General features: G+C 40.7%; 1 protein-coding gene across 2 annotated transcripts; it reads left to right on the top strand.

The window, feature by feature from the left end:
- Positions 1 to 17,698: 17,698 nt before the first annotated feature.
- tbx3a (T-box transcription factor 3a) lies at positions 17,699 to 26,302 on the top strand. 2 transcript variants are annotated; one of them, XM_067484691.1, is made up of 7 exons: positions 17,699 to 18,826; positions 19,825 to 20,107; positions 20,615 to 20,761; positions 21,671 to 21,747; positions 22,273 to 22,430; positions 22,926 to 23,566; positions 24,538 to 26,302. In XM_067484691.1, the coding sequence occupies exons 1-7, from the start codon at positions 18,435 to 18,437 to the stop codon at positions 24,982 to 24,984; spliced, it is 2,145 nt and encodes a 714-aa protein (XP_067340792.1). In that variant the 5' UTR covers positions 17,699 to 18,434; the 3' UTR covers positions 24,985 to 26,302. The 2 variants fall into 2 exon arrangements, with proteins under 2 accessions (XP_067340792.1, XP_067340793.1); XM_067484692.1 differs by having other exon boundaries at positions 19,825 to 20,092.
- Positions 26,303 to 26,553: the final 251 nt, after the last annotated feature.

Consider the following 26,553-nt stretch of genomic DNA (forward strand, 5'->3'; position numbering starts at 1 on the left):
GTTGCGAGGGGCTGAGAGAAGCGAGGAGACAAAGGATAAACAGAGAGAACGATGAAAGAAGGGGAGGAGGGATAGTGACAGCCATGAGACCAAAATTTACAACCAGATCATCAAGTAACCACTCCAATCACAATGGATCAAGCCATTAAATGTGCATTTCTTCTAAAGGACCTCCTGACTGACAACAACTACAGATCATGAGCTTGTATTGACGGCTGATGGAACACTATGCAGTCCCAAAGTCTGAGAAGTTCGCTGTTTGTCAGTTAATTCGGCACATGCGGTCAGGAAGAAAACAAATGTCTGGCCTCTCAACTTACGTCCGTCTCATTAAATGCAATGCAGTTATTTCAAGCTACAAGAATAATGTCTTGTGCTCTCAAGCTGGCATGTTTACCTTGCTCTGGTTTTTCTTGTGCTGAATAAGCACAGAATGTGACCATTAAATATATTGCTGATGGAGAGACAAGGGGAGAGAAACATCAATATTAAAGTGAACTGGAGTCACTGCCAGCTGTATTGCCTGATGGGCTGTCCCGGTGTGACATCAACAGGTAAGATAAAGAATATGAATTTACACACAACGTTAAGTTATGAATGACTTTGACTTAATGTTTACTTACAGTACATGTGAATCTACTAATGCTCTGTGAGATTAAATGTTGTAGTTTGAATCTTTTCAACATATGCTTATCTCCCTTAATCTGTTTCAAATTCAAAATAGGAAACAAACAGAACAGATTCACTTTCCCATTATCATTGCAATTAGACTAATGAAAAACAAAAAAAACAATGAAACAAAGAGACCTAAGGACATGGCATACTCCATAAAATCCTGCTTTCAGCACCTCAGAAATTAGACCTAGTCCAAGTCCCCCCAGAGGGGCCATACAAATCCCTACCATTGACCAGGTTCTGCCCTCTGCTTGCTATTGAATGATGCCCCAACTTCTTTGAAGTCCTTTGCCACAGCAAGACCAGCACCACTTCTCTATTCGAGACAAAATGTGAGTTGTCCCGACTTAGGACACCAGAAAGGAGAAGGAGTTTGTTCAAAGGAAATAGAGGGAAAAGGGGCCCACAACATTCAAAATAAGCCAGATGTTTGCATCCCATGCTAACATGTGGAGACATGCGTGGGCCTGCATTAATGAAGGTAGAGATCCATGTGGGTGGGGGGCTGATAAGCGAGGGGATGCTGCCTGATAGGTCGTGGCACATACACACGCTCTCCCGGTCACATGTGCTAGCAATAAGTTAGCCTCGCTGCCACTCTGGTCAGACAAACAGATGGAACTGGGCTGGGGCTTTTTTACGGAGACGGGAAATAGAATAAATAAGCCTGAAAAAAAAGAAAGAAAAAAAAAAGAAGTGTGCTCTACGGAAATGCTGCTGCTGGACTGCATCGTGGCTTTTTTGCTACACAACAGAAAAGATTTCAATTATTCCCTGGTCACACTAATGACTAACAAATGTATGAATAGCAGGTAGCGATGTGACAATTTGTATATATAGAACAATATGCTCTAAACTAAAAATATTTGAAAAAGCAAAAAGAAGCAAAAGAAACGTCATTTAATCTCGATATCAGTACTTTTAGATAAAAAAAAAATGCTGCACTTTTTAAATAGAAAATTACTATGAATCTCTTCATCTCCATGTCATTATGTAATAAATGAATTTTCCCATTTCATTGGACAACTTTCAATATTTAAGTCTCTCAATAAAAATGTCACATGCTGTAATAGAATATCTAAAATGTGCAGTATGTTTGTACACAGTATGTACAGTATAAAGAATACCATGTGTCATCAGTGCTCACTTTTAAAATTATACTTATATTTGGCTGTGGAGCAGTATAATTATAGGCACTTGTCAGTTACTATATAACTTACTGAGATATTGTTAAAAAGGAAAGCATATGACATGATAATGATATTTTCATGGGCATTAATTATGCGGATTTAAAATTCATTATGCTATTTGACCAAAAGAAGGGTGGCATCTCAGCAAAAGAAGTGTTCTACTTCATCTGAAAGGACAATTTGTGCCACTGCAGAACATTTTATTTTCTAATGTCCTATTAATATACAGTTATCTTTCCTCTCTGTTGTCTTGTCATGATGATATATCTATTCACTGTGGGACTAAATATTATTTAATAAAACACAATTACATAGGAAATTCAATGTCATTCAAAAGCTGCAAACATTAAAAGGATTCCGATTCCGAAGTTGCTTCTTTTGGTTCTAGTTTGGGTAGTACATGTGAATAAATGTCATTAAACTTCCTTTTTACTTCCATACATTTAAATATCTCTACATCTAGCTGAAAAATGCCTCCAGATGACATCAATCGGAGGAACCTTCAAGTTCCGATTATGCCATCTCGTCACTCTTACTATGGAGTTTGTAATCGTAGTCAACAATATCTGAACTCCTCTGGTTGATCTCCTCTGGAGGAGTTTTTTTTAGCTAGAAACAGACAAATATTTTAATATAGGGGAGTCAGAGGGAAGTTTAAAAGCATTAATGTGCATTCATAGCCTAAACTAAAGCCATAGAAAACAAGTTGAACATTTCTGAAGTCGCATTTTAGTTAGAAATATAACAAAAACGCTTTAGCTTCTACATTTTTTATGCCATTACTGGCATAGATAAAGTTATTTTCTGTCTGCATCTTTGTATACCTATCCAACTTTCTGCCCTGTTTGCTAAAACAGTTCATAAAATATCTAAAGCATTTGTGCAAGGTTCAACTCACAGAAATCAGGAGATTGATGAGCTGCTCGTGTGACAATGGCTTCTAGAGTTGTGGTTGGCAGAATGTTTGACTAATATCATATAAAGTGCATTTAAGAGATATTTTAGTGTAGGGAATCGATCGATTTTCAGAAGCGACAGTATGTACATTGTATTGTGACTCATGTCTTTGTCACGGCAGTATTGCTCCTGGGCATTCACTAAAGCATGCACAACATACAGTATGTCAAGGTTCTCCAGGTTGTGAACTGAAACGCAAATGGAAAAAGAGCGAATAAACCATGTGTAGATATTAGCATTACAAAAAATAAAAATAAAAGAAAGAACTGTATTATAGGTGAAAAAAGAAAAAAAAAAGAGTAGTGGGGAGAGAGTGAGGGTGAATGGAAATGTAAAGACTGCATGGTATGCTTTGGTGTGAACTGTAAATGAACCTCTAAACCCCAGTCTCAACCTGACAAAATCTGTTGTTTGCCTGACACAAATCCAGCGTGCATACTATGTTAAGATCACAATTACCTCTTTTTAAACTTTATAATAAATATCTCCCTCCTAGGAGAGGTTGTGGAAATATTAAAACAACACAAGTCTAAGAATCTTTATACACTAAATATTTCATCATCCTGCGTCTCTGATTGCATTGGGGAAACAACTTAGCATCACATGACTCTGATACTTGAATTATATGCTAAGGTTTCATACAAGAAGTGTTGACAATTTGAGATTAGGGTGAGCTTACTTTGGAAACAAGACATAAACAGTGAATGCCTATTGGTATGTAACTCAAAGGAGCATAATGTTCTATTCTTGGTTTGAACTTAGTGACCAATATATGCAGCAAAATTTTTTTTTTAAATAATAAAAAAAATATCAACACCTCTATAGTTTGTAACCACATCATTGGCTTCCTGTTCTCCCCTCAGCTGTCATCAGTGGCACACACATAGCATTAAAAGTGTGACTGAACTGCGGTAATGATAACCACAGTTGCATGGGTAGAATGGTATTTAAGCAGCCTAATGCCCTGTTTGTTTTTCTATGTGCTCTCCCAGAGGTGCTCTCAACCCAGTGAGAGTGTGTTGAGTGCTGGGATTGGTGTGTTTTTGTCTGTGTGTATGCTCAGAGACACTCCCTCTCCTAAGCTGGGCTCTCTGCGTGTCTCCCTCCTTTCCTTTCAGTCACTCACTTTCCCTCACTCACTCTTTTCTTTCCCTTATTACTTCCCCTCTGTGTGTCTGCTTGTTTCCTCCAACTCCTCCTCCTCCACTACTTTTCTTCTACCTCTCTCCTCCCACAGGGGCTGTATGCATTCCTGCCAGGAGGGGCGGAGGTGTCTGTGATCCATGCACGATAAGGACCAGGCCTCCCCTTACATGCTACCCTCCTTCGTGTTCACCCTCACCCCCTCCCTGGGAAAATGGGTGCAACCTCCTCTCTGGCAGGGCACCGGCTCCCCTTTGAGTGTGCTGCCAGCCGTGGCAGCAGAGACTTAACATGATTTGTTTGTCTGCTGCTGCGTGTTTGCACCAAACCCTAGCGCCAACCCCCACTACTCCTGCCAGAGAATCAGAGGGCTGGTTAGTTGGTACAGAGCTACACCCCTTTAACCCTCAGAAAGTGGGGGGGCAGAGGGTTAAAGGGGTGTTAAAGAGGGTGAGATGCCATGGGTGGGGGATGTAGGAAGAGATCAGTGTGAAAATAAGTTGGGAATATGACCCACAGGCTGGAAACATTCAACATTTCTCAAAAGTCAATCTTGTTGCAACTGGCTGAATTCAGCAAATATGAGATAACCAGAACACATACAAACAATAACGCAGAGAGAGAGAAAAAAATACAGCATCCCACTAATCTCTCCATTTGCAAGCATCATTTTCCCCCTATTTCTTTTTAATAATTGGCTTGCTTCCCAGTCCAGCAGCGGACACCAGGCACAGCAGCGTCTGCCCAGTCTGCCCAGTGTGCCCATTGATCTTTCACCAGCCCATAGAGTTGAAGCTGAAGGCATGAGTGAGAGGATGGAGGGGCAGACTGTCTTTTAATGGCAGCCCGCTGGAACCTACCTAGGATTGTTCCCAGTTTCCTCAGATTGTTTTTCATTTAGTCAGGGTGCAGCGCTGTGCCGCTCTGAGGAGGTGAGGTGGAGTGTCACAGACATTTAAGGGAGCATGTAACAGCTACAGTCAGGGTAGTTGGATACAATGGTAAAGCCGGGCTTGTTAGCATTTAGGTTTCCGTGTGTCACGGCGAGTGTGTGTTTTTAGTCTGGATGTTACTTTGAATGTATGGGTTGTGTGACATTTCTCTGGTACAGTATGTTTCTTCCTGTTGTAAAACACACATTAAATACACCCAACATTCAGAAGCTTGGTGGCAGAAAAATTGCACCTTAATAAATGGTTACTGTTTAATGGTTGAGCTAATCAAAACAGAGTTTTGTGGCATGTAAACTGACGTGATAGTTATTTGAATGTTTATATTTAATTGCGGAAATCAGACGTTTCTTGCCTAAAATACTGGCAATAAACTCTAAATAATTTAGTATAGGAGATACATTAAACTGTGCACTTGATAATATTTCTCTAAGGAATTTCAAACTATTAATCAAAACCATTTTACATAAAGAAAAAGTATCTAGAGCTCTTAACGCAAATCAAATTTCACTAAAGGGGCTAAAATTACCTTCATCAATTTGCATGAAACCCATGGCAGTGGTCAAGACATCCATGTGATATCCAATCAGACGGTCTGACCAGTATGTGGGTGTGGTCCATTGTATCCCCAACAGTATTCTATTGATCCGAGCTCCAACGCTGAGCTGCAGCAGTTGTGCAGGGCCTGAACTTGGTCATCCAACTGATATGTGATATTAGGATTTTTCTTCAAGGCAGCTCCAGTGGGATCTGGTCAGAGAGAAAGAGAGAGAGTGAAAAACAGACTTCAGATCAGCAGATCAATTTTCACTGGACCCTGAATATTTCATGTAGGGAGTCTTGCTGCAGACACACAGATGGGCTAAATAACTAGCCAACAACCATGTCCAGTCACAAACATCTGACTGTGCAGTCTTACAAAAATGCACACACACAGACACACACACACCCTAATAATGCTGGAAATATACACTTCTTTGAACAAAAATAAAATTAGTTGAGAAACATAATTTCTAACACACGAGTAAACCATACTGACTCAGAGTGCAAAGTGAAGTCATGTGTCCCAACATTAACAAAAACACTGACCCGAACCCATAACCCCCAAGACTAGAATTTCTGTGAGAAGATGTAGGATAGGCACACACACACACACACACACACTTCAACCCAAAGGTCTGGGTGGAAAGAATCATGTCTGGATCATGTTCATCATCCCAGTGAACATGTGGTCGATGAAAGGCTATGATACTAGTGGACACAACATGCTCAAAAAGCCCATTTCTACACACAGAAGAGATTTACCTACATAAGTTAAATTATTTGTTCATTTACATGTTTTATGGGTTCTTAGTCATCCCCACTAAATGGTGAAAGAGCATAACATTTTAGAACATAAATGCCAGATAATTCTAAAGATAAACTTAAATTATGCCCTGCATAAAATGGAGAGTAAATCTATCAAGAGCATCAGAGGCAAACAATGCAACAAGAAGACTTGCTCTCACAATAACCCACACCTGACCCCTAAACCTTCACCCACAGAAAGGATGTTTTCACCGAATGCCTTCAAATACTTTCCTCTCGGAAAGACATCAGTGAAACCAGAGCTTGTCAGGCACTGTATTTGTTTATTAAGTATGCTCTTGGACTGGCTTACTCCCAAGATGGCTGTAACTGAGAGATTTGTTCATGTAGGCATTAGGGCTGGCTATCAGTGGTGAATTATTTATTGAAAAAAAATCTTCCCTTCCTTGACGGATGAGAGAATATGTAGGGCTGCTTAGTGACTCTGCCATATATTAGAGGAATGATGAAAAACATTGTTCAGCATTGCTTACTTCCACTAAACAAGAAAAAAAAATTAACAAGGATATCGGTTATAAAAAAAAAACAACAACATAAAAACACTAGAAATACAATAACATGTCCAGAAAAAAAATTAACAACTGCCAATACTTCTACCATAGCAGAGCCATTGTTTGGCGTTTGATAATTCTGTGAAAAATATTTGAGTTAACACGTTTTAATTACAAAAATCGACTGCTACACTACAATTCCTATACAGTACCTATGCATCATTAGGCATCAATTATTTTTTGTCGTCCCACACAGCTCATTATCTCAAATCTCTGCCAGAGCGACATCAGGCTATCAGTGCCTCCTTACAATGTTCAACTAATAATTTTTTTTTTAAATACCATCTTGTAAAATAAATATGATAAACATATACTCCATTCCCACTGAGAGGATTTTAAGGGTTTTCAGAAGAAGAAGCAGTTACCGCAAAACGTGTTGATGCGACCTCCAACCAACATTTTTGGTGCCATAAGAAAATGCAACAAATAAAGATGCAGAGCTGGACAATGAGAAGCTCAGTTACCATTCATCTCCCTGCTGCCAGATGTAAATCAAATGATTTGTTCAGATCAGAATAAATCACATTTGGTAATTTTCTTTGCCTGCTTTATTATTTTAGTGTATGTAGACTGCAGCAGTGAAAGAAGGAGAGACAGGCAAAGGGGCCTGGCTATTGTCATTCAATGGTCCGAGCCATTTTGGAAATCACCGCTCTCGATTTGCTCCTGCTGCCTCCCTTTCTGTATTCCCTTATGGCTGCACTAGATGGAAGGCTTCCTTTTATAATTTCCAAGTTGCACAAAAGCTACCAACCCCCTGCTTGTCAGAATAACGTACATATGTCAAAGGTTGAATTGCAGGATTGAATGAGTCACTGAGAGAAGTATAAAAATGAGGGACAGGCAGTTCACATTTATCCATTAACTTTCAGTAGACAACAGGATGTGTCGATATTGATTAAACTATTTAAAGCCTTATTTAAAATTTCACAACAAAATACAAAATGCGTTCTCCCAAGATAATTTACAGCTGCAGATGTCTGCATATCGGTGTTTAAGCTAAAAGCCCCTCCATTACCAGCAAGACTAATAATTGTGATCTATGTCGGCTCACTCAGCAAATAATCAATCATGTTTATTTAGTGTTTAAACAAAGATTTTGCTCTGAATTTATAGAAAATAAAGGCCAACCATTGTAAGCCTACATTATGTTCAGAAAGTATTATCTGAAATAAACTATTTTATGGGATATAATGGTGATTAGGCTGACATACGGAGACTTTTATGTGCTTCAGATCTAATTGGAATAAAATCACTCTGGCCCAGTGACCCCAGCTCATCTAGACATTTGCATTGTCACACAAAGGGCCACTAAAAAGGGGGCGCATGACCTATTTTAGGACTAGGCCCATATTTCAAGTATAAGATAAACACAGCCATCAGTGAGTCAGCATTGTCAGGGGGAGACGAAAAAAAAAAAAAATACCACACAGAAAAAGAGAGGAGTGTGGAGAAGCTAAACAGATTTGAAACACAAGACAACTGCACAAACTAGAAAACTCTGCATGAAATCTAACATTCATGGAAGTGTTGAGCATGTGGATGCTGACAGCCTAATGTAACTTCAGACGTATTTTAGAACAACTTGCGTGTTCAGACTTTAATATGCAGAAATCAGGCAGAACCTCCACACTGTCAATCCTACATTAAGGACACTTGCCTGCCTGTTTTAGGGCAACAAAGTGGCCACTGATGTGATGCAGCAGAGTTAGAGAGTGTGCATGTAAATTGTGGCTGGGAGAGACAGAAGAGAAAAAGGAGAGAGAAAAATGGGTTTTTGCAGTAATTACCTGCATGTTTCTCTTTTTGACAAGTTTCACCCTCGTGAAATTTTATTAAGCAGTCTGTCAACTTAAGATTTGCTCAGATATAAAATTTAATCTGTGTGGCTTAATTTGTCAATTTTAATGTGTATTTTCACACTTAAAAGCTCAGATAATGGCATAACACTGCAAAAGTTCATTTGAAGAATTTCAAAATGCATTGATTGCATATGCATTTATTTTAATGCAACCATTATTAAGGAATCGTAACTTGAAATTTGGCCGCGTGTAGGACACTATACCAAACATGTACTAACATAAGTGTTTAACCTGTTGAAGCGTAATTTGTTGTCTGAAGGTGAACAACTATCAAGTGATGATGGGAAGATGAATGCACCTTGTAAGATGGTGCCTAAATAAAAGGAATGCTGTAGGACAGGAATGACTGTCAAGATCTCCAGGCTGAATACCATGAAGTAATGGATTAATGTAATGTAACAGAACACAGCAACAGGTTAAAAAGAAGTTGGATGTCCCCGTGTGTACTTGAGTGACATGAGACACTGCCCCAATGCAGCTTTATGAATTATTAAACCTTGGGGAGAACCTTACATAAAAACATCTACGACATACTTCTGTCTAAATAAGATGTCCTGCTGCATGTTCAAACCCCTCAGAAGGAGTTTTGGTGGAGAAATAACTTGTCATCTGGTTACAAATGTCCTTGAGCAGCCTCCCAAACTCGCAGCCACGACTTCAAACGCTCCTATTTACATGACCGGGAAGTATCCAGAGACGTGCGTGTGAGTGACTGGGGAATAAAAAGGATGAGCAGGCAGAGCTATCCACGCTGCTGCAACACATGGCTGCTGGATGCGAGTTGCCTGTAGTGTGTAGTTTGTGTGTGCCAGGCGCCGAGGAGAATAATCTGTTTACAGTGTGCGCGTTGATGGTCATTTTTATGATGTTGTTTAATCTACAGTGGAGGAGGGGGGGAGATGTCTAGCAGAGCCCCAGACAAGCTGGCTCCAGTGGCCATCTCTGTAGGCTATAGGCTCCTCTATTTGAGCAGAGAGACAGGTGTAAATCTCTCCTGCGATCTTTACTCTGCACTCTCTGCGACACTCACCTGAAGGTAAATAAATGGTTTATGACCAAGTAAATGAACCACCTCTATCGTTTTGTGCGCTTGTGCACAGGAAGAAAAAAGCCCCGGGCTCGTTGTCCTCATCCTGCACCGAGATGTACAGGGAAAAGACATAATCTATACACACACACACATACACACACACACACACACACACACACGTTAATGCATCAAGTTTAGAAAATAACCATTTTAAATTTTTAAGCAGAAGCTGACAATAAATTTACTTATAATGGAATAAATTAACCCACGAGACATTTACCTAATCGAAAAACAGTTTCTATTCCACTTTTTGTCACAATATTAAAAATAAGGGGTGGAGTTTAGAAAGTTTTAACATATAAATTATTTGTGCTTCTAAAACTGGTAGTGATATTTAAACTATGACCACACAGTGGTCAAACAAAGGGTTTAAGTGAATTTATTGTAAGTTTCTAATCAGCCCACTACCTACATATTTAATGTCGGATATGTTTTGGTTTTAATGTTATGATACCCAAAGGTAATCTCAGTGCAACATTGTCACACCCCACGTCACGCAAAGTGTGTGTGTGTTTGTAATGAGACCCGGAGAAAGAGGGAGGCTATTATACAGCAGTTCTGCAAAGTAGGTCTGTGCCACACTTGATTAAGGATTTTTCTCAAAAGATGGTTGCAGACATGAGATAATGAGGTCCTGTGATAACGCGGGTCTCCTTTAAGTTTTTCCCATGAATCGAGACTGTCGCCAGTCCACAAAACGACACTGTGTATCGGCACCACGCTACTCACTTCTCATTTGTCGAGTACAAAAGCTGATCCAGCCCAAATCCGCACTAACAAACCAGGGGCCGGGGGCAAATCATATAATGTTCAATCATATTCGCTTCTTCACTAATTAACTGGAATCGCACCTTATTCTTAAATACAGTGACCAATTGAACTGCCGTGTTTGCCAAAGGTCTCCGAGGCCACACTCGGTCGCCAGGAGCATTTGTGAAGGTCTGCAGCTTCACTATAGGCAATGGATCTTATTAGGTGGTTGACCTCAGCGAGGAATAGTTGCAGGCTTTTTCACTGTCCTGGGCTGGCAAGCTAAGAGTTTTACTAATCGGATTTTAATTGGTTGGTTGGGTGGTTGCTGCTTGTGTCTCATCCGTGTGTGCACCGCGATGAATTTGATGTTTATATATCCACAAAAATGCTGCGCATGGAAATAGAGTGGAGCGATGCAATGGGCATTTACGATCAGTCTTATTTTATGAGCGTTTATATCGACATAGAGCTTTATATACATTAGTAAAATCGACAGGTGTTGGCAGACTCAAGGTTTTCAAACATTAGTTTAGTCGATAAATTTGCAGTCAAGTTTAACAGTCTCACTCTGCAACCTGAAACGGCGTCTGTTGCACTTTAACATTTACAGATGACCAACATGAAGGTATAACAACGACCTAAATGACCAGCAGACACAAACCGCGCTCCACTGTGGGCCACGTAAACTTTTTTCTCCTCGGGAACGGGCCACTTTGTTGCATTAGTTTTTTGTAGAATCGTATATGTTAAGCCAACCAGGTTCAGCTTACGTTCACATAATCCCCCTCATTACCCCAAAACTGTCTTTATGTAAAACATCTGTAGGGACTTCAATAAATGAAAGCACAGCTCCTGACCGCATCCTACTTATTTTGATTTTCATGTGGTTTTCGTGTATTGTCTAACTTAGTAAATACGGCCTGTCTCATATTTCAAATGTCACAAGTCTCTGACGATTTGCAATTTGAACATGAAAAAGGCAGCAAAGGCAAACAGCTAGTTAAAAAAAGGGGGGGAAAAAAGGAAAAAAGGTGGCTCCTAAACTGTCTAACCTGAGTCATATTTAAGTCATAACAGATCTAAAGAAAGTTTTAATTCCACTTTGGCATAAATTTTAATATGGTCGACTTATAAAGTTTGACATGAAACTACACGTTATTCCAATAGAAAGCCATTTTTGGTCCTACAACCAGGAGTGGTTACAGTTTGTTTCCTGTGCTGCGGAATTACCGGGACTACTTTGAATTAGTGAAAAAGTTAGTAAAGAAACAGTTAGGTTTGCCCTTTTTTATGTGTAAACATTCTTAAACAAAATTTTACAGACACACACACACACACACAAGAATTAAAAAGAGATTATGTTAAGTGTTTTTTTTTTAAATATGAGAATTAGTGAAGAAATCAGACACACATTTTTGAGAGATTCAATTGAGCGCACTCATCTTTGCCGCATGAACTTCAAATTGTTGCTCTCGCTACTGACAAAACAGTTAATCCACCCAGAAACGAAAAAAAATTCAGCTATCATCAAAGATCTAACACCTGTTGCATTTATTATACTGTGTGCTTAACGGAAAACGACGTCTGAGCTAATAGAATATATATATTGAATTATAAATGAGTATATGAATGAATTTGGCAATTTCCATTTTGGAACAATTTTGTCATAAATACATTTCTTACATAAACCTAAAATAATTAGTTGTGTTTTCAAGAAAACTGGACTTTTTATTTTATGTGAGATACAATAAGATTCCCAAGAGTCCCAGCACTTTCTTAACCTACCACTTTACAAATTAGGTTAAATGGTAACAAGAAATGTCGATGCACTGCTCAAAAATGCATTAAACATATATGTCTGAGACTTTAATGCTGCAGTTGCTGCTTTAGCCAAACAGTAAAACAAAAATCAGTGGGATGAGGTGTAGAGAAATCTGCTCTGAAAAGGGAGGATTATGGGCTCATGCCTGCACACAGCACCTGTAGGGAGTGGCTGACGAATCCTTCTCAAAATAACCTAGACAACCTATCCCAGCAGGTCTGCAATGAGGTTCAACAGGAAAAATGACAGACCACCCGAGGCACAAACCCAGGAAGACCTGGCTTACCTTAAGGTGAACTGACACCTATAGGTGCGTTTTTACAAGGTCATTTAGGGATGATGTGCTCTACTGTCTATGTGGAATAAGTGTGCTGCAAAAGTTCTTAACTGCATTTAGGCAGCTCCCTTGAAGCCATAGTCCCAGCTATGATGTGGTATATTCGAGCATAACCACAATGTCTGAAACCTCCTTATTTCCTATGTCCATCATAATACTTAACATTGATTTACTTTAAAGGCTGGTTTTGCACTTGATCCATTTACCTCAATCACCACTCTTGGTAACAAAATGTCTGATTGTGCAGCAGAAAGACATAAAAGACATGTATTCAACCGTCCCGTCAGTGGAAATCAGTGCTGGTTTCTTTTACCCAGCCTTTCAGACTGCATGGCACTTGCTTTTCCGCCTATGGTTTTCCATTTCAAAGCCCTCTGTCTCCATGTAAATGCCAAAACACAGTAATCCAATCTGACCCCATTGCAAATTTTCCAGAAACTATTGGGGGGTAGTGGGGTTGACATGAGCCACGCACTTATCCCACTTAACCTCTAGAGAAAAGCCACCCTAACCCCTTAGACCAAAATTCCCTTGGTGGAGGAATGCACTGCTTTTTACCACTCTCCTCTTAAAAGCACTGGATCTTGAGGTTGGACTCAATAGCAAACCTTGTAACTTCATGAGACTGTAAAGTCAAAGCAGTACAAAGCCGATGCTGATGGTGAAGAAGCTAAATGGACAGCAGATACCCACATTAGAGCACCTCCCTGCCCACTGCACTGTGCAAACCTAAATACTTTCTGATTCAAACGCAAAAGAGGCCCAACTGATGCCTCTCGTGAACATAGCAGGAACATATTTATACTGTGCTAACTTGATGACAAATAACCTGAGGATTTTTCTGTTTTCCATTTGCTTTTGTTTGCTTTTTTTGCATGCAAAACTGGTTCCAGTAAGACTTTCAGTGCAAAGAATTTAAAGGGAAAGATGCTTATCTCTCATGTTGGTGGGTGGTGGCACGTAAGGCAAGCTAAAGACTTTTGACACATGGTCCACATCTGAGGCATTTACCATGAGCATCTTGATCACACAGCTTGTAGCTGCAGAGAAAGCCTGATGGCTGTTTATGGGGCTGAGCAAACAAATCTCGTGCATTATGCTCTACAGGTGATGCATGCCACTGGACTGGTTTGTTCTAATAGTGTTGTGTACAGTGCAGCTTTGAAAAGCAGCTGTTCAGTCCTTACTCTAGTCTACAGCAACAGGCGATAATGAGCATGACTTGTTCTACATGAAAAGTAACCATTACACGGGCATTCGATGGACTTTTGGCTAGACAATACAATGTAAACATATCCATCAAAAACAGACTCTTTTGACATTTGACATAATTATGGTTTTAACACCAAAATGTATTTAATCCAAATTTCCAGAATGTGAAAATATGAAGTAATTGTGCAGTAAACAGCATCATTTTACAACGTGCATCACCATCATCTGATCTAGTTAATTCACACATTGACGTGACACTGATTTGTATTTGCTTTCATATTAGGAATTAACCAGGTTGTTCTTTAAACTTTGTAACAAATTTTTTTTCTTCAATTTGTAGAAATTAAGATCGAGGGATTTGGAAACAAAATTGCTAGATAAAGATAATAGATCAAAAGCTAAATATGCCGTTATTTACATTTCATCTGCCTTCTCAGTAAGTCAGAAATCAGGAGCCTGCGTCACTTCTGATGAAAATCTTCAACCAAGCAGGCAAATGTAACCCTTCGTGCTGCTGCATTTTCTTTGTCAATTTGTAGTCAATGTGCTGCCATCAGTAAGCACATCCCCTAATTAACTAAAATTGTTTTTCCATCAATACCCATAACTGGCCAGTGCAGAAATTGATGAGAACAAGGGTTGACTGGACTAAAAATGCCTGACAGGGACAATTCATCGACATGTAAAGAGTTTATCATTCCTTCAACCAATTGACTAAAGTGTGTGATTGTGGAAAGTGCATTTTACAATATGCACCCTTTTTGGAAATATTGGTCCAATGGATCAATTTTATCCCCACCTAAATCTTTGAGGTAAATGATTTGCATAGAGAAAGTCATTGTGCTGTCAACTGAATATCTTCCCCTCCACTTCGTGTTAGGATGCCCATAATGAAGTTTGTGGTCATTAAAGTAGCTGAATATACTAATCTCGTGATGTTTCCTTTCCCCATCATGTCGTGTTAGGGCTGATGACTGTCCAGACAGACAGCTCCTCCATTCAGGAGTGGTGCCACCAAGTCTGTCCTTGCTTATCATTAACAATCTGCAAATAAACAGGACAGCATACATTACATCACTTGCAGCTCCATGATCAATTCCAGGAATGTCTTTGAAGCTTCGCTTAATGAACCTACACAGTACAGCTGCTGTGTGTAGTGAGGGCACTGGGGCTTCATTACCCGTGACCTTAATAGAGTTTTTCTTCATTGATAATATTAGGTGATTAGCAAAGGATGCAAATTAGAAAACTCAACAATTACACTGTGAACGAAGTTAGAATTGAAGCGACTGCAGAACCATACAACAAGCTGCTTCTCCACATAAATGCTTCATATGCTGCCTCAGCTTTGTAGCATGTTGTTTGAAGATAACTCCTGAAAATCATGTACACAGTTGTGCATGATGTTTTTATACAACTTCCAAACACAAGCCATCCATTTGCAGAAATCACCCACCCATGTGGAGTGAGACATTTTAGAGCCTGTCCAGTCAGATATACTGGCCCCTCTGATTTTGATATGCATGATCACTGTGGATGTATAAAAGAGAAGCGCTGACAAAGTTGGCTTCATCAATCAGTAGTGTCAGCTCAGACCTTTATATAGCCTCTTGGAGTCCCTAAGAGCCCTAACCCAGTAAAAGTTTATATAGTGTATTGACCATCTTCTACTTGCTTAGCTAATGAAGCCAGCTTGGCCACAGAGACTGAAAGGCTGCTGCAGTGTCAACACTGCTTCCTATTTGATGACACCTTCCACTAAATTGAAATGTGCTGCTAATGGGGATGAGTGTTTAAAGAAGAATAAGCCCCAGTAATTGACACAGACCTGACCTCACTTACACAAAGCATGGATAAACGCACCACGTAGACTGGTGGCAGGCAGCATCTTAATTTTGGGGCTTATGAGGCTGTACATAAAGGTTTAGCTACTGGCTGGAGCTAAAAGCTTGTCAACAGGTATAACATTTGTTATATCTAGCAAATCATGTTTCATGGAATGTACTGTATGTGCATATAGCCCATCACTGTGTGTATGCACGTGTACGTACACACACACACACGTTAGTTACAAAATAAAAGTAAATAAAGGCTTTATAATCAGTGTGGAAAGAAGTACAACACACTTTGCTTCAAATATTGAAAGGATAACTTTGAACATTTTGCAGCTGGAGTATATTGGTGTAGTGATGCAAACTACCGAAGCAACATTTTGTGACGAGTCGTTATAAGCCTGTTGCTTCTTTTGTGAGAATTGGCTCTACATGATCCTGCATAAGGACTTTGAGATCCTCCACAACCCTGGTCCCCGCCTGGATCCACGGAGACAGACAATTGACTGAGAATTGATGGTCAATGTTTGTCCAAGGCGGTCGAGTGGCCACGGCTCTCTAGTTTACTTGTGAAACTGATGTTAAACTGTGTGACTTTGTATAGTGTGGACATAATTTTAGATGCTATGCAGCGAACCAATATTTTAGCACCTAACAACAGTCACTGCACATTTTCACTTAAATGTTTAGCCGAGTATGAAATCAGTGCTATTTATTCACTATTCAACGTAAAGAAAAGTTGCGACTGACTCCACCCCAGACCTGCATAGGATTTTAATGATTATACTTTCAAGAGCTAAAACACAAAAACAATATTACTGTTGATTATCTGTAACACCTAGGCCTACTTGGTGTAGCCCGTGTAACTGTCACTTTATAAAGTGGGACTAAAGTTGAATGGTTTCCCAGAGACAGTTGTGTCGGGAAAGCGTGCTATATTTAACAGAATTGATTGGTATGATTCAAAACATGGTCGTTTTATTACAAGAATTGGTAACAGAATCAGCAGTGAACGTATCCTCATAGCTTCCACTCTGCAGCACAAGTGCGTGATCTACAACAACAGGGCTTTCATTCGGGTCAACTTTCAAGTCAAACAGAAAATATCCACTAGACTTAAAGATGGTCCGCCACCTATCCAAGAGACTTCATCAGCTTTGCATGTTTACATGTATTTCCACAGACATAAGAAACTTAACTCACTCCGACTCAAATCAATATTTTGGCTGGAGGGGAAAAGTGGAAATGAAGAGCCAATAGCCGAGAGTGCCTTAATGTACAAGAAGGCAATATAAAAATAAAACAAATAAACCATAAACTTTCAAAATATATATTTTAGTCATTACTTTTATTAACATTACATCGACTTATGATCGAGCGCCTCATCCAGTAACTCGGGAATATTTTTCCTGAGCTTTGATTTCAAAAGAGGCTGTGACAGGAAATGTTGGCTGCTCGGATGTTTTCCGGCGCTGTTAAATCTGTGAGAATCCACTAGAGCGAACTTAATTCTGTACGAAAAAAAATAATAATAATCTAAATATATAGATAGATAATTGTGAACGTCTGAAATCATATTCGCTATTTCACAAGCATAAGAATGCATCGGTGCTATGAGAAGGGAGGCAACAGCGCAACACATCCCAACACCTCGCCGACAAAGCGAGCCGGCTCTCCGGCTTGGCTTGTTGCTCTCTGTCGCCCTTCGCCGGCTCTCTCAGACCGAGCGATAGCGCAGCATCTATAACGATGTTGACATATTCACACTGACTGAGGTAGGGTGGTGTTTCACGGCAAAGTCCTTTTGAGTTTCCAAACACCTTTTTATAAGTCTGAAGTCTGTCCCCTCCACCCGACCTGTTAAAACCACGCCTATGCGGCCACACAATTGGTCCGAAAGCGTCAAAGAGCCAATCAAACGCAGCGCTGCTACACGTAACATGCAACACATCCATACAGTATGAAGCCCTATGGGCCACAGAGGCGCTAGGAAAATCACGGAGCTGGGACCTTACCACCTCTCTCTCTCTCTCGCTCGCTCTCTGGCCGTCAGCGGACTCCTTTCTCTGCACACGTCTTTCTCTGAAATGTGCGTGTGCGTGGAAGAGAGGAGGAATAAAGTGTGTGTGTGCGTGTGTGAGGGTGCATGTCCGGAGCAAGTAAAGGCAAAGGGGGGAGATCATTCGGCGCTATCGAAATATTTCAACACGTCGACCTCGCTGCAAGGACTGAAGCCAATAAGAGGGAACGCATTTTAACAGGAATGCCGATATTGTAAACAGCAGCAGAAGAGAAAGAATGCACTGCGGTCAATTAAGTGACTCACCCGAGCTGGTTTAATTCGACTAATGTCCGCAAGCCAGCGAGACACAGAAAGGTGTCCGACGAGCGTCAACATCTGAAGAAAATCGCTCTCGCAGGATTCTTGAAGATTTATGGACATTTTCTCATTTCTCTTCGCAGACTTTTGGTCAAAACGCAGCTAAAGACTGTTGAGGTGTCCCGGCAACTTGTGACAAATACGTTGATGCTTTTATCTGCAGAGTCGAAGGAGGACTTTGAAAATCCTTCCGACTTTACTTTTATTTTTCCTTTGATTTTGTTGTTATTTGCTCACGTTGTACACGGACTTCACTGTTAGAAATATTGTTTCACATCAAACCAGTCATCTACATTTGTTGCCTGCACTTGGATGAACTTCCTGATGAGAGATCCAGTCATACAAGGATCAAGTATGGCTTATCATCCGTTTATACCTCACCGGGGTCCGGAATTTGCCATGAGCGCAATGCTGGGTCACCAGCCTCCTTTCTTCCCGGCCCTGGCTCTCCCTCACAGCGGCTCTCTCTCTCTGCCGGGCGCCCTGGGAAAGCCGATCATGGACCAGCTGATGGGAGCCGCAGAAACCGGCCTCCACTTCTCCTCGCTGGGGCATCAAGCTGCTGCCGCCCACCTCAGGCCTCTCAAGACTCTGGAACCTGAGGAGGAGGTAGAGGACGACCCTAAAGTTCACCTGGAAGCCAAGGAGCTTTGGGAACTCTTCCACAAGAAAGGCACTGAGATGGTGATCACAAAATCCGGAAGGTGAAACATGTTTTTTGCGTAATTATTCCAAAAAATGTAGCATATTATCCAACATGCAGAACCCTCTTATGCACATAACTTATGATGGAGAGATTTGACATTATAGGCTACATACTGGCATCGGGTTAGATGTGTTTTCAAAATTCCTCTGGACAATATAATTATTGTCATGCAACACCCTCGAGCCTCTCTTAGCCTGATTTGAATGAATTCAATTTAAATTGCACATTAGAGCAAGTGTCCCGCAACTGCCGTGCAGACACATTACACGACATGTTCACTACAAAGTTAAAACAGGAAAATAATTTGTAAAATCTGTGATAAAGCTTCGGGTTCCTGTGTTCATTTTACAAACGCAGGAAAACATGTCTAATCACGGGAAATCAGTTGTTACCAGTTATTCTGTTAAATAAAAAAAAAAAACTAACCTGTACCCGTTGTAATATTAATAACAAACTTCTTATAAAACTGGCACGCTTAAAACAAAAGGCAAGCTTCATTTAAAACTACTGATAATTTTAATCTCCCGTTTTCAGAAGTTTTCGACAATTGGCAATATCAATATTTTAACTCTGGCCGTGTGGAGCTGCGATTAAATTATTTTCATTACCACTGTGACACTACACCAACATGGCTGCCGTGTCTGTCTGCAGGCCTTTCTGGGCATTAAAAATAGTATAGTATGGAGACATCATCCATGGCTCAGAGACTTTACGTGTCGTCTTAAGGCTAAATTAGGAATAGTTTATAGTGGACTTTTCTCCGGGCAGGTCATACACACTTATCTGTAGCAGATAAAATAGGATCAGGCTACAGGCAACTTCACTCGTTTAACTTATAACTGATGCAACACACTCAAAGATCTCGTCAAGATAAAATGCATATATGTGTGTGTATTCTGAACGTTGGAGTTTCTGCTTATTGTATTGAATATTTTACCCAGAGTTGCATTTGCCACCACACCGGAGCTTATCAAGCCTTGTTTTCCTTCGTCACAGGCGGATGTTCCCACCGTTCAAAGTGAGGTGCACTGGTCTGGACAAGAAGGCCAAATATATTCTCTTGATGGATATAGTTGCAGCAGACGACTGCAGGTACAAATTTCATAACTCCCGCTGGATGGTGGCAGGGAAGGCCGACCCCGAAATGCCAAAGAGGATGTACATTCACCCGGACAGTCCGGCTACTGGCGAACAGTGGATGTCAAAAGTCGTTAATTTTCACAAACTGAAGCTGACAAACAACATCTCCGACAAGCATGGATTTGTAAGTTCAACTAATGTATGTCAATTTTCCTATTTACCAATTTACCCTTTTAGTAGCCCATTTCCAAATAATTTACTTTGTGATGCTTTTTACTGTTTTATTTAATTTAAGAACAGGAAGTCACATTATATCAAGATTTATATTGTGAGGACATCCACGATTTGACACAATTGCAAATTCTATTTTAGATAATCTCATTTGTCACATATGTACAATTTTTATTAATGTTAAACAAGACAATTGTGCCTGATTCTATATTTTTCCCATTATGCCCGCATCTATCCATATTTGATCAGCGCTTTATTGAATTATTCAATTTATCCGCCAGAACTCATTCCCATCATGTTATGTAAAATATTTTAAGTGTTATTTACATAGCATTTACAGCTTTCATTACCTCACCGTGATGTGACTTCCTAAAAGTTAGCATTTTAAGTAAAACGTTGTAAATTAACGGTGCTGATCACAATTGTTGTGCAACATTATTAGGGCTCTAATTTTTGCACTTATTGTGTGTTGCAGACCATTCTTAACTCTATGCACAAATATCAGCCTCGTTTTCACATTGTGAGGGCCAACGATATTCTCAAACTCCCGTACAGTACCTTCAGGACTTACGTTTTTCCCGAAACGGATTTCATTGCCGTGACTGCTTATCAAAATGACAAGGTAAGCACAATCAGGCCAATTGCTCACAGGCTTAACGTTTTATCCTGGACATTTTCTCAAACAGAACTTGTGTGTCTCCTGCCTGTCAGACGCTGCCTGTCTCCCCTACTCTGCACCATTTTGTTATCATAAAATATGAAACAGGTCATATTTGTTTGAGTCTGAGTGCAGTATCATAGTGAGTGTGTAGGTGTGTGTGCGTTTGTGTGTGTGTGTGTGTGCGGTGGGGGTGGGGGGGGGGGTATGAGGTTGCGAGTAAAGTGCCATATTCACCAGCTTGTGGTGGGGAAGCAGTAATTCTGAGGAATGTTATACAGGTTATCTTCATTTTGTTTAATCACGTGGAAAGGATTTGGCACCGACCCAGAATCCCTCTCCTTTGTGGTTGTGTGCGCGCAGAACTAAAGGTTAGGGGGGGGGCGTTGAGAAATGGCAAAACGATGAGGCGCAACACTATGCGGTTGAACGAAGAAACAGAAAACAAGGGTCTTGCGTCAAACTGAACTGCATAGTAGTATTTTATTTTCTGTAGCACTCAAAAGCAGTGAGTATAAGCTCCCAGGCTCTTTGATGTCTTTTGGAAAACCATGGCATAGCCCCCCCCCCCCCCCCCCCCCCCCCCCCCTCCCCCTTACTATGTGTAACACTGCGGAAATTCAGAGAAAGTCGGCTTGAAGTAAAGTTATTCAAAAGTTAAACATGCAAATACATTTAATTTTGACTTAGCCTGTTGGGACAATAATGTAGGCAAGATCAGCCCCTGCTTCGGCGCTTTACTTGCTACTGTTTTTTGTTTACTTAAAAAATCCAAAACAAAACAAACAAAAAAAAAACAAACACGGAATGAGTAAAGCAAAAGTGAAAATTGGGTTGTTGTATTTTTACACGCAATTGTATTTATTATTTCAGATAACTCAGCTGAAAATTGACCATAATCCATTTGCCAAAGGATTCCGTGACACCGGCAATGGGAGACGGGAAAAAAGGTAAGACAGAGGGGAAAAGTGCAACCTTCAGATGTTTTAAGATTTATTCACTGAGGGACAGTGATCTGGGTGGATTAACCCCGTGCCAACGTTTGCACATTAACCCACAGGGAGCCTGGCTCTCAACAGTTTCTAATCAAATACCTTAATAAGATTGAGTTCACTATAATTCTTAGGTCTTTGTAGCTCTGTGTTGGACAAGAACCTGAACAACTTCTCTGCTCTCTATTCACTTCGCTGATTTATGTAATAAATGTTAAATTATTAGAATTATTTAATTTGGAAAAATAGTTGCTTGCACGTAAATTGGGCGATTTGATCTGCAAAGACAGAAAGACACACGGGCCTGCTAAAGCAGAAGCACAGGGTTTTTCTCACCTGCCGCACAGGTGAGGCAGCTCGAAAGTCTGGGCATCTGTATCTCGAGTCTCCAGCGCAAATGGGCTTTCACACTATTCACCGTGCTGCAAATATTGTTTCTGAGCTGTGACCACGACCAATTATAACCTGAGCACGTGTACACAGGAAACAGCTGGCTCTGCAATCCATGCGTTCATATGAGGAGCAGCAGAAAAAGGAGAATGGTGCTTCAGACGACTCCTCTGGAGAGCAGGCTTCCTTTAAGTGCTTCGGCCAGGCCTCGTCCCCTGCAGTGTCTACCGTGGGCCCCCCACACCTGAAAGGTAGGCTCACAGACCCCACATTTAGTTACTGGTCCAATCATACGTGTTTAAAAGCGGTAAAAATTATACCGTTTTTAATTATTATCATTATTTATTTTTACAAGGTATGTGTAATGTTTATATTATGAACTAATTTTATTAATGCAAAGTCGTTAGAGTGATAGAATAGCTTTTAAAATTGGCTAATTGTTCATATTCAGCCCATGCAGACCCTGAAAAGTGTCAGGGCAGTCCTCTTCATTGACTGAGATTTATAATGAAACATCACGCAAAAATGATTATAGTCCACTTACTAATTGATATGGTCAGTATCCACACAATAGCGTCATGTAGTCTACTAGCACACACACTCATTCACGTTATAGTGGCGAATATCTAATTGAAAAATGGTTTCTTATTCCACCTGCGAGAACTAAGTAAGACACGGCTGATAATGGATGTTATTTTCATGACTCAATGTGCAGAAAGGCAACTGATTTTCTCCTGCTTCTGCAGATTTCTGTGACAGCGATGAGGACAGCGATGATGAGAGCAAAGATGGACACAAAGACGGTCCAGACTCCAGCAAGATTTCCACTACTACAGAGGACGGGAAGGATCATGAGGCGAGCCCAGCTAAGGGGCACTCGTTTAGTAACAGTGACTCTGGCAGCAGGACCCGCGACAGCGGCCCTAGGACTGAGAAAAGCCAGGCAGACTCGCGACAGAGCCCCATTACCGTAATCTCCAGCACCACTCGCTCCGGAGAAGACCTCAAGAGTCCGAGCCTGGACCAGCCCAAAACGGATGAGTGCAGGTCAATAAGCAAGGACAGTTTCATGCCTTTGACTGTTCAGACTGACAGCGCGCACATAGGCCACAGCCACTTGCATAATTTTGGATTTCCAACAGGTCTAACAGGACAACAGTTTTTCAACCACTTAGGGAGTGCGCATCCGTTTCTCTTGCACCCCAGTCAGTTCAACATGGGAGGTGCATTCTCAAACATGGCCGCGGGCATGGGGCCACTATTGGCAGCTGTGTCAACGGGAGGGGTGAGCACCATGGACACGACGAGCATGGCATCTTCGCCGCAAAGCTTGACGGGAGCGCCAGGCCTGCCCTTTCATCTGCAGCAACATGTCTTGGCATCACAGGTAAAACCTGTTTTCTTGGGCCTTCACGGTCTCGTGTAACGCAAATATTAAGTTATACATTATTATACATATGAGGCCTCGTCTCATCGCACACTGAAATGTAATAAATGCTATTCTCACGTTCACGTGTGTGTTCAAACACAAAAGGGAAAAAGAGTTCGCGCGCACGTGCTTTTTTGTCCTTTTATTTGTTTTGTTCCTATGCCAAATATTCAGAGTAAAGTAAGGCAACTGCATACGCCTGACCAGGCCATTAGAGCTCACGTTTTATGATCTTGCTCTTTACATATTGGCCTGTTAATCGTTAAAGAAAACAGACGCTGAGAGACAGAGACCCCCTTGCAACACCTAGAGGTGTTAAGCAATCTTTTTCATATGAGCTCATCGAGTCTGGGTTTTAGAGCCACAATGGCAAACATAAAGACGCCACGTTCGTTCAGAGAGGAACACATTGTTTTATGAGACACAAACACATTTGTCTTTTTACATTTATTGCCAAAACACGCGTTTTCGCTCCAAATTCTCTTGCTTGATTGCATCATTTGACATTATTTTTTTATGTTTATTACAAAATCCTGAACAAACTCCAGAGCTGTTACCAAGCTGGGTGGTAAAGCTTTACTGCACATTATTCTAAGACTCTATTTGTTTAAACACATTGACAGATTGACACTACCTGAATAAGATTTTCACTTTTAACCACGTTTTGTTGTCCATAGCCGAAGTGTCATTAGCTGTACAGCCATATCGTAGACTATGACCCAAATCTTCATTTGTGTTTGAAGCAAATCAATTTGAAACATTCTTAGACATTTGTTCCACGATGTTAATCCATAGAAGAGCTACAGCAGGCTGGAAAAATATTTTTTGGTTTATTTATTTTCACATTTTTACAGTAGTATTTGTATTGCCTGATGGCAGTAGTAGTACCAGCCTCGTGGCTCACACACAGTCTCTAAATGTCTCCACAGGGCATTGCCATGTCTCCGTTCGGCAGTTTGTTTCCCTATCCGTACACGTACATGGCAGCAGCAGCGGCAGCCTCGTCTGCTGCTTCCTCTTCTGTTCATCGACACCCCTTCCTGAACGCAGTGCGCCCCCGACTCAGGTACAGCCCCTACTCCCTCCCCATGACGGTACCGGACAGCACCCTGCTCACCACCGCCACGTCCTCCATGACAGGCAGCGGGACCGAGCTGAAGGGGGACGGCATGGTTCCCGCTAGCCCCGTGCCGGCCGTCACCCTGGATTCCACATCGGAGGTGACCAGTCACTCGTCCGCCGTGTCCTCCGGCTCAGTGTCCTTGTCCCCAAAAACTTGCACAGAGAAGGACGCCGCCAATGAGCTGCAGAGCATCCAGCGTCTGGTCAGTGGACTTGACTCAAATCAGGACAGGCCACGGAGCGGGTCCCCCTAGGAGTCACCCCCTCCCCTTTTTTCTTTTTCTAAACACACCACCTGCTTCTTGTTTTGTTTATGTCACGAACAGTGAAAAGTTTTGACGGTGATGAAGACAGGAGGACAACCTCGTAGATTTATGCAGGTTTTAGAGAGAAAAAGACTACAAACATGAACTGTTGGACGTTTTAGTTTCTGAAATGCACTTTGGTTATTACACATCTGCTATGTATATTTTTTGTCTTTGTTAAGTTAAACAACACTTTTATCATGTCATTTGAATACCGTACAAGTATTGAAACTGAAACGTTGGCATGGGTGTGACTTGGGAGAAGTTGCTGCTGTGTCTTTTCTCCTAATTTTATAATACACGATGAGAACTGTGTTTTAATATGCACTCTGAATCGATTAGACTTATTTAAATTCACTAGCGCTCAACCTACCTTTTAAAGACTGCTGTATTTTGTTGTACAATAGCCTATTAGTTGACTGGCCAAAAGTTGCATGACCCCCTCAAACCCCAACGAATGTTATTTTTCATACTAAACAAATATAAATAACAGGTCCCTTTGCTTAAGTTTATTTGTAATCCGTTATATGAATTGAAAAACAAAACTTGTTTTTCTTAATTTCTTTGTAGAACCTGATCAGGCCTTTTGACACGACTGGTGCTCCGGGACAAAACCATTGCCCAAGCATGCGGAAATTATCCCAAAGGTCCAACAGGCAAAGGGAAGCAGACTTAAATATTAAAATTAAAAGGTAGTATTGATTATAGGTGTACATACGGATATATAAGATATTTATGTAATTATTTCATATTGTTATTGCGTGTACATACAACGGAGTAGTTCGTTTCTAGGGATCTGTTCTTAATTTATTGTCGATATACCTGTGTAAAGATAGTTTGTGGGCTTTTAGCCTTTTGTTGCCATTTGCATTTATACCCCTGTTCAAATACGGACTTTATTCCTCCCCAAATATCCACTGAGCTAGTTATTCACACTCATGTGCCATTGTATTTTCACTTGTTGTCCCCGTGTGTGGAGTGCTACTGTTTAAAACGAATGAAAAAGTGACAACGCACTGCACCAATGGCTTGAAAAAAAACTTTTTTGTAATGAGCAAAAGAAGTGTCGTTGACGTGTGACAAGTGGATTTCTTTTTCTGTTATTCAAATACTTTGCGAACCCGATCGTAAAAGTGCCGCATAATCGAAAATATGAAGGTTTATTTTGTGTTTCTTAAGTTGTCAATGGGTTATGTTGTATTGGAGTTTGTCTAGTTTACAACATCGACATTGTGTTCTTGGAAGTTTCAATAAAATATTGAGAATCCGTTTGATCCTAGTGTGATTTTAAATCTAAAATAGAGAAACTGACACCTTTATTCGTTTTAAAAGGAGGGAAATGTGTTGTAGATACGGGACAGTCTGGCATCAAAAACAAGCTAATCCGGCACTTTTTTTTGCTCCAGTTTGGAAGGTGCAGTTTTCTTCCACATCAGAGTAACTCTTAGAGATACATGTCTAGCCTATGTTCAAACAGTCCAACTGAGATGAGTCAGGGCGAAGACCACCTAAGTTCCA

The sequence above is a fragment of the Channa argus genome, chromosome 18 (genome assembly GCF_033026475.1).
Source record: "Channa argus isolate prfri chromosome 18, Channa argus male v1.0, whole genome shotgun sequence".
NCBI lineage: Eukaryota > Metazoa > Chordata > Actinopteri > Anabantiformes > Channidae > Channa > Channa argus.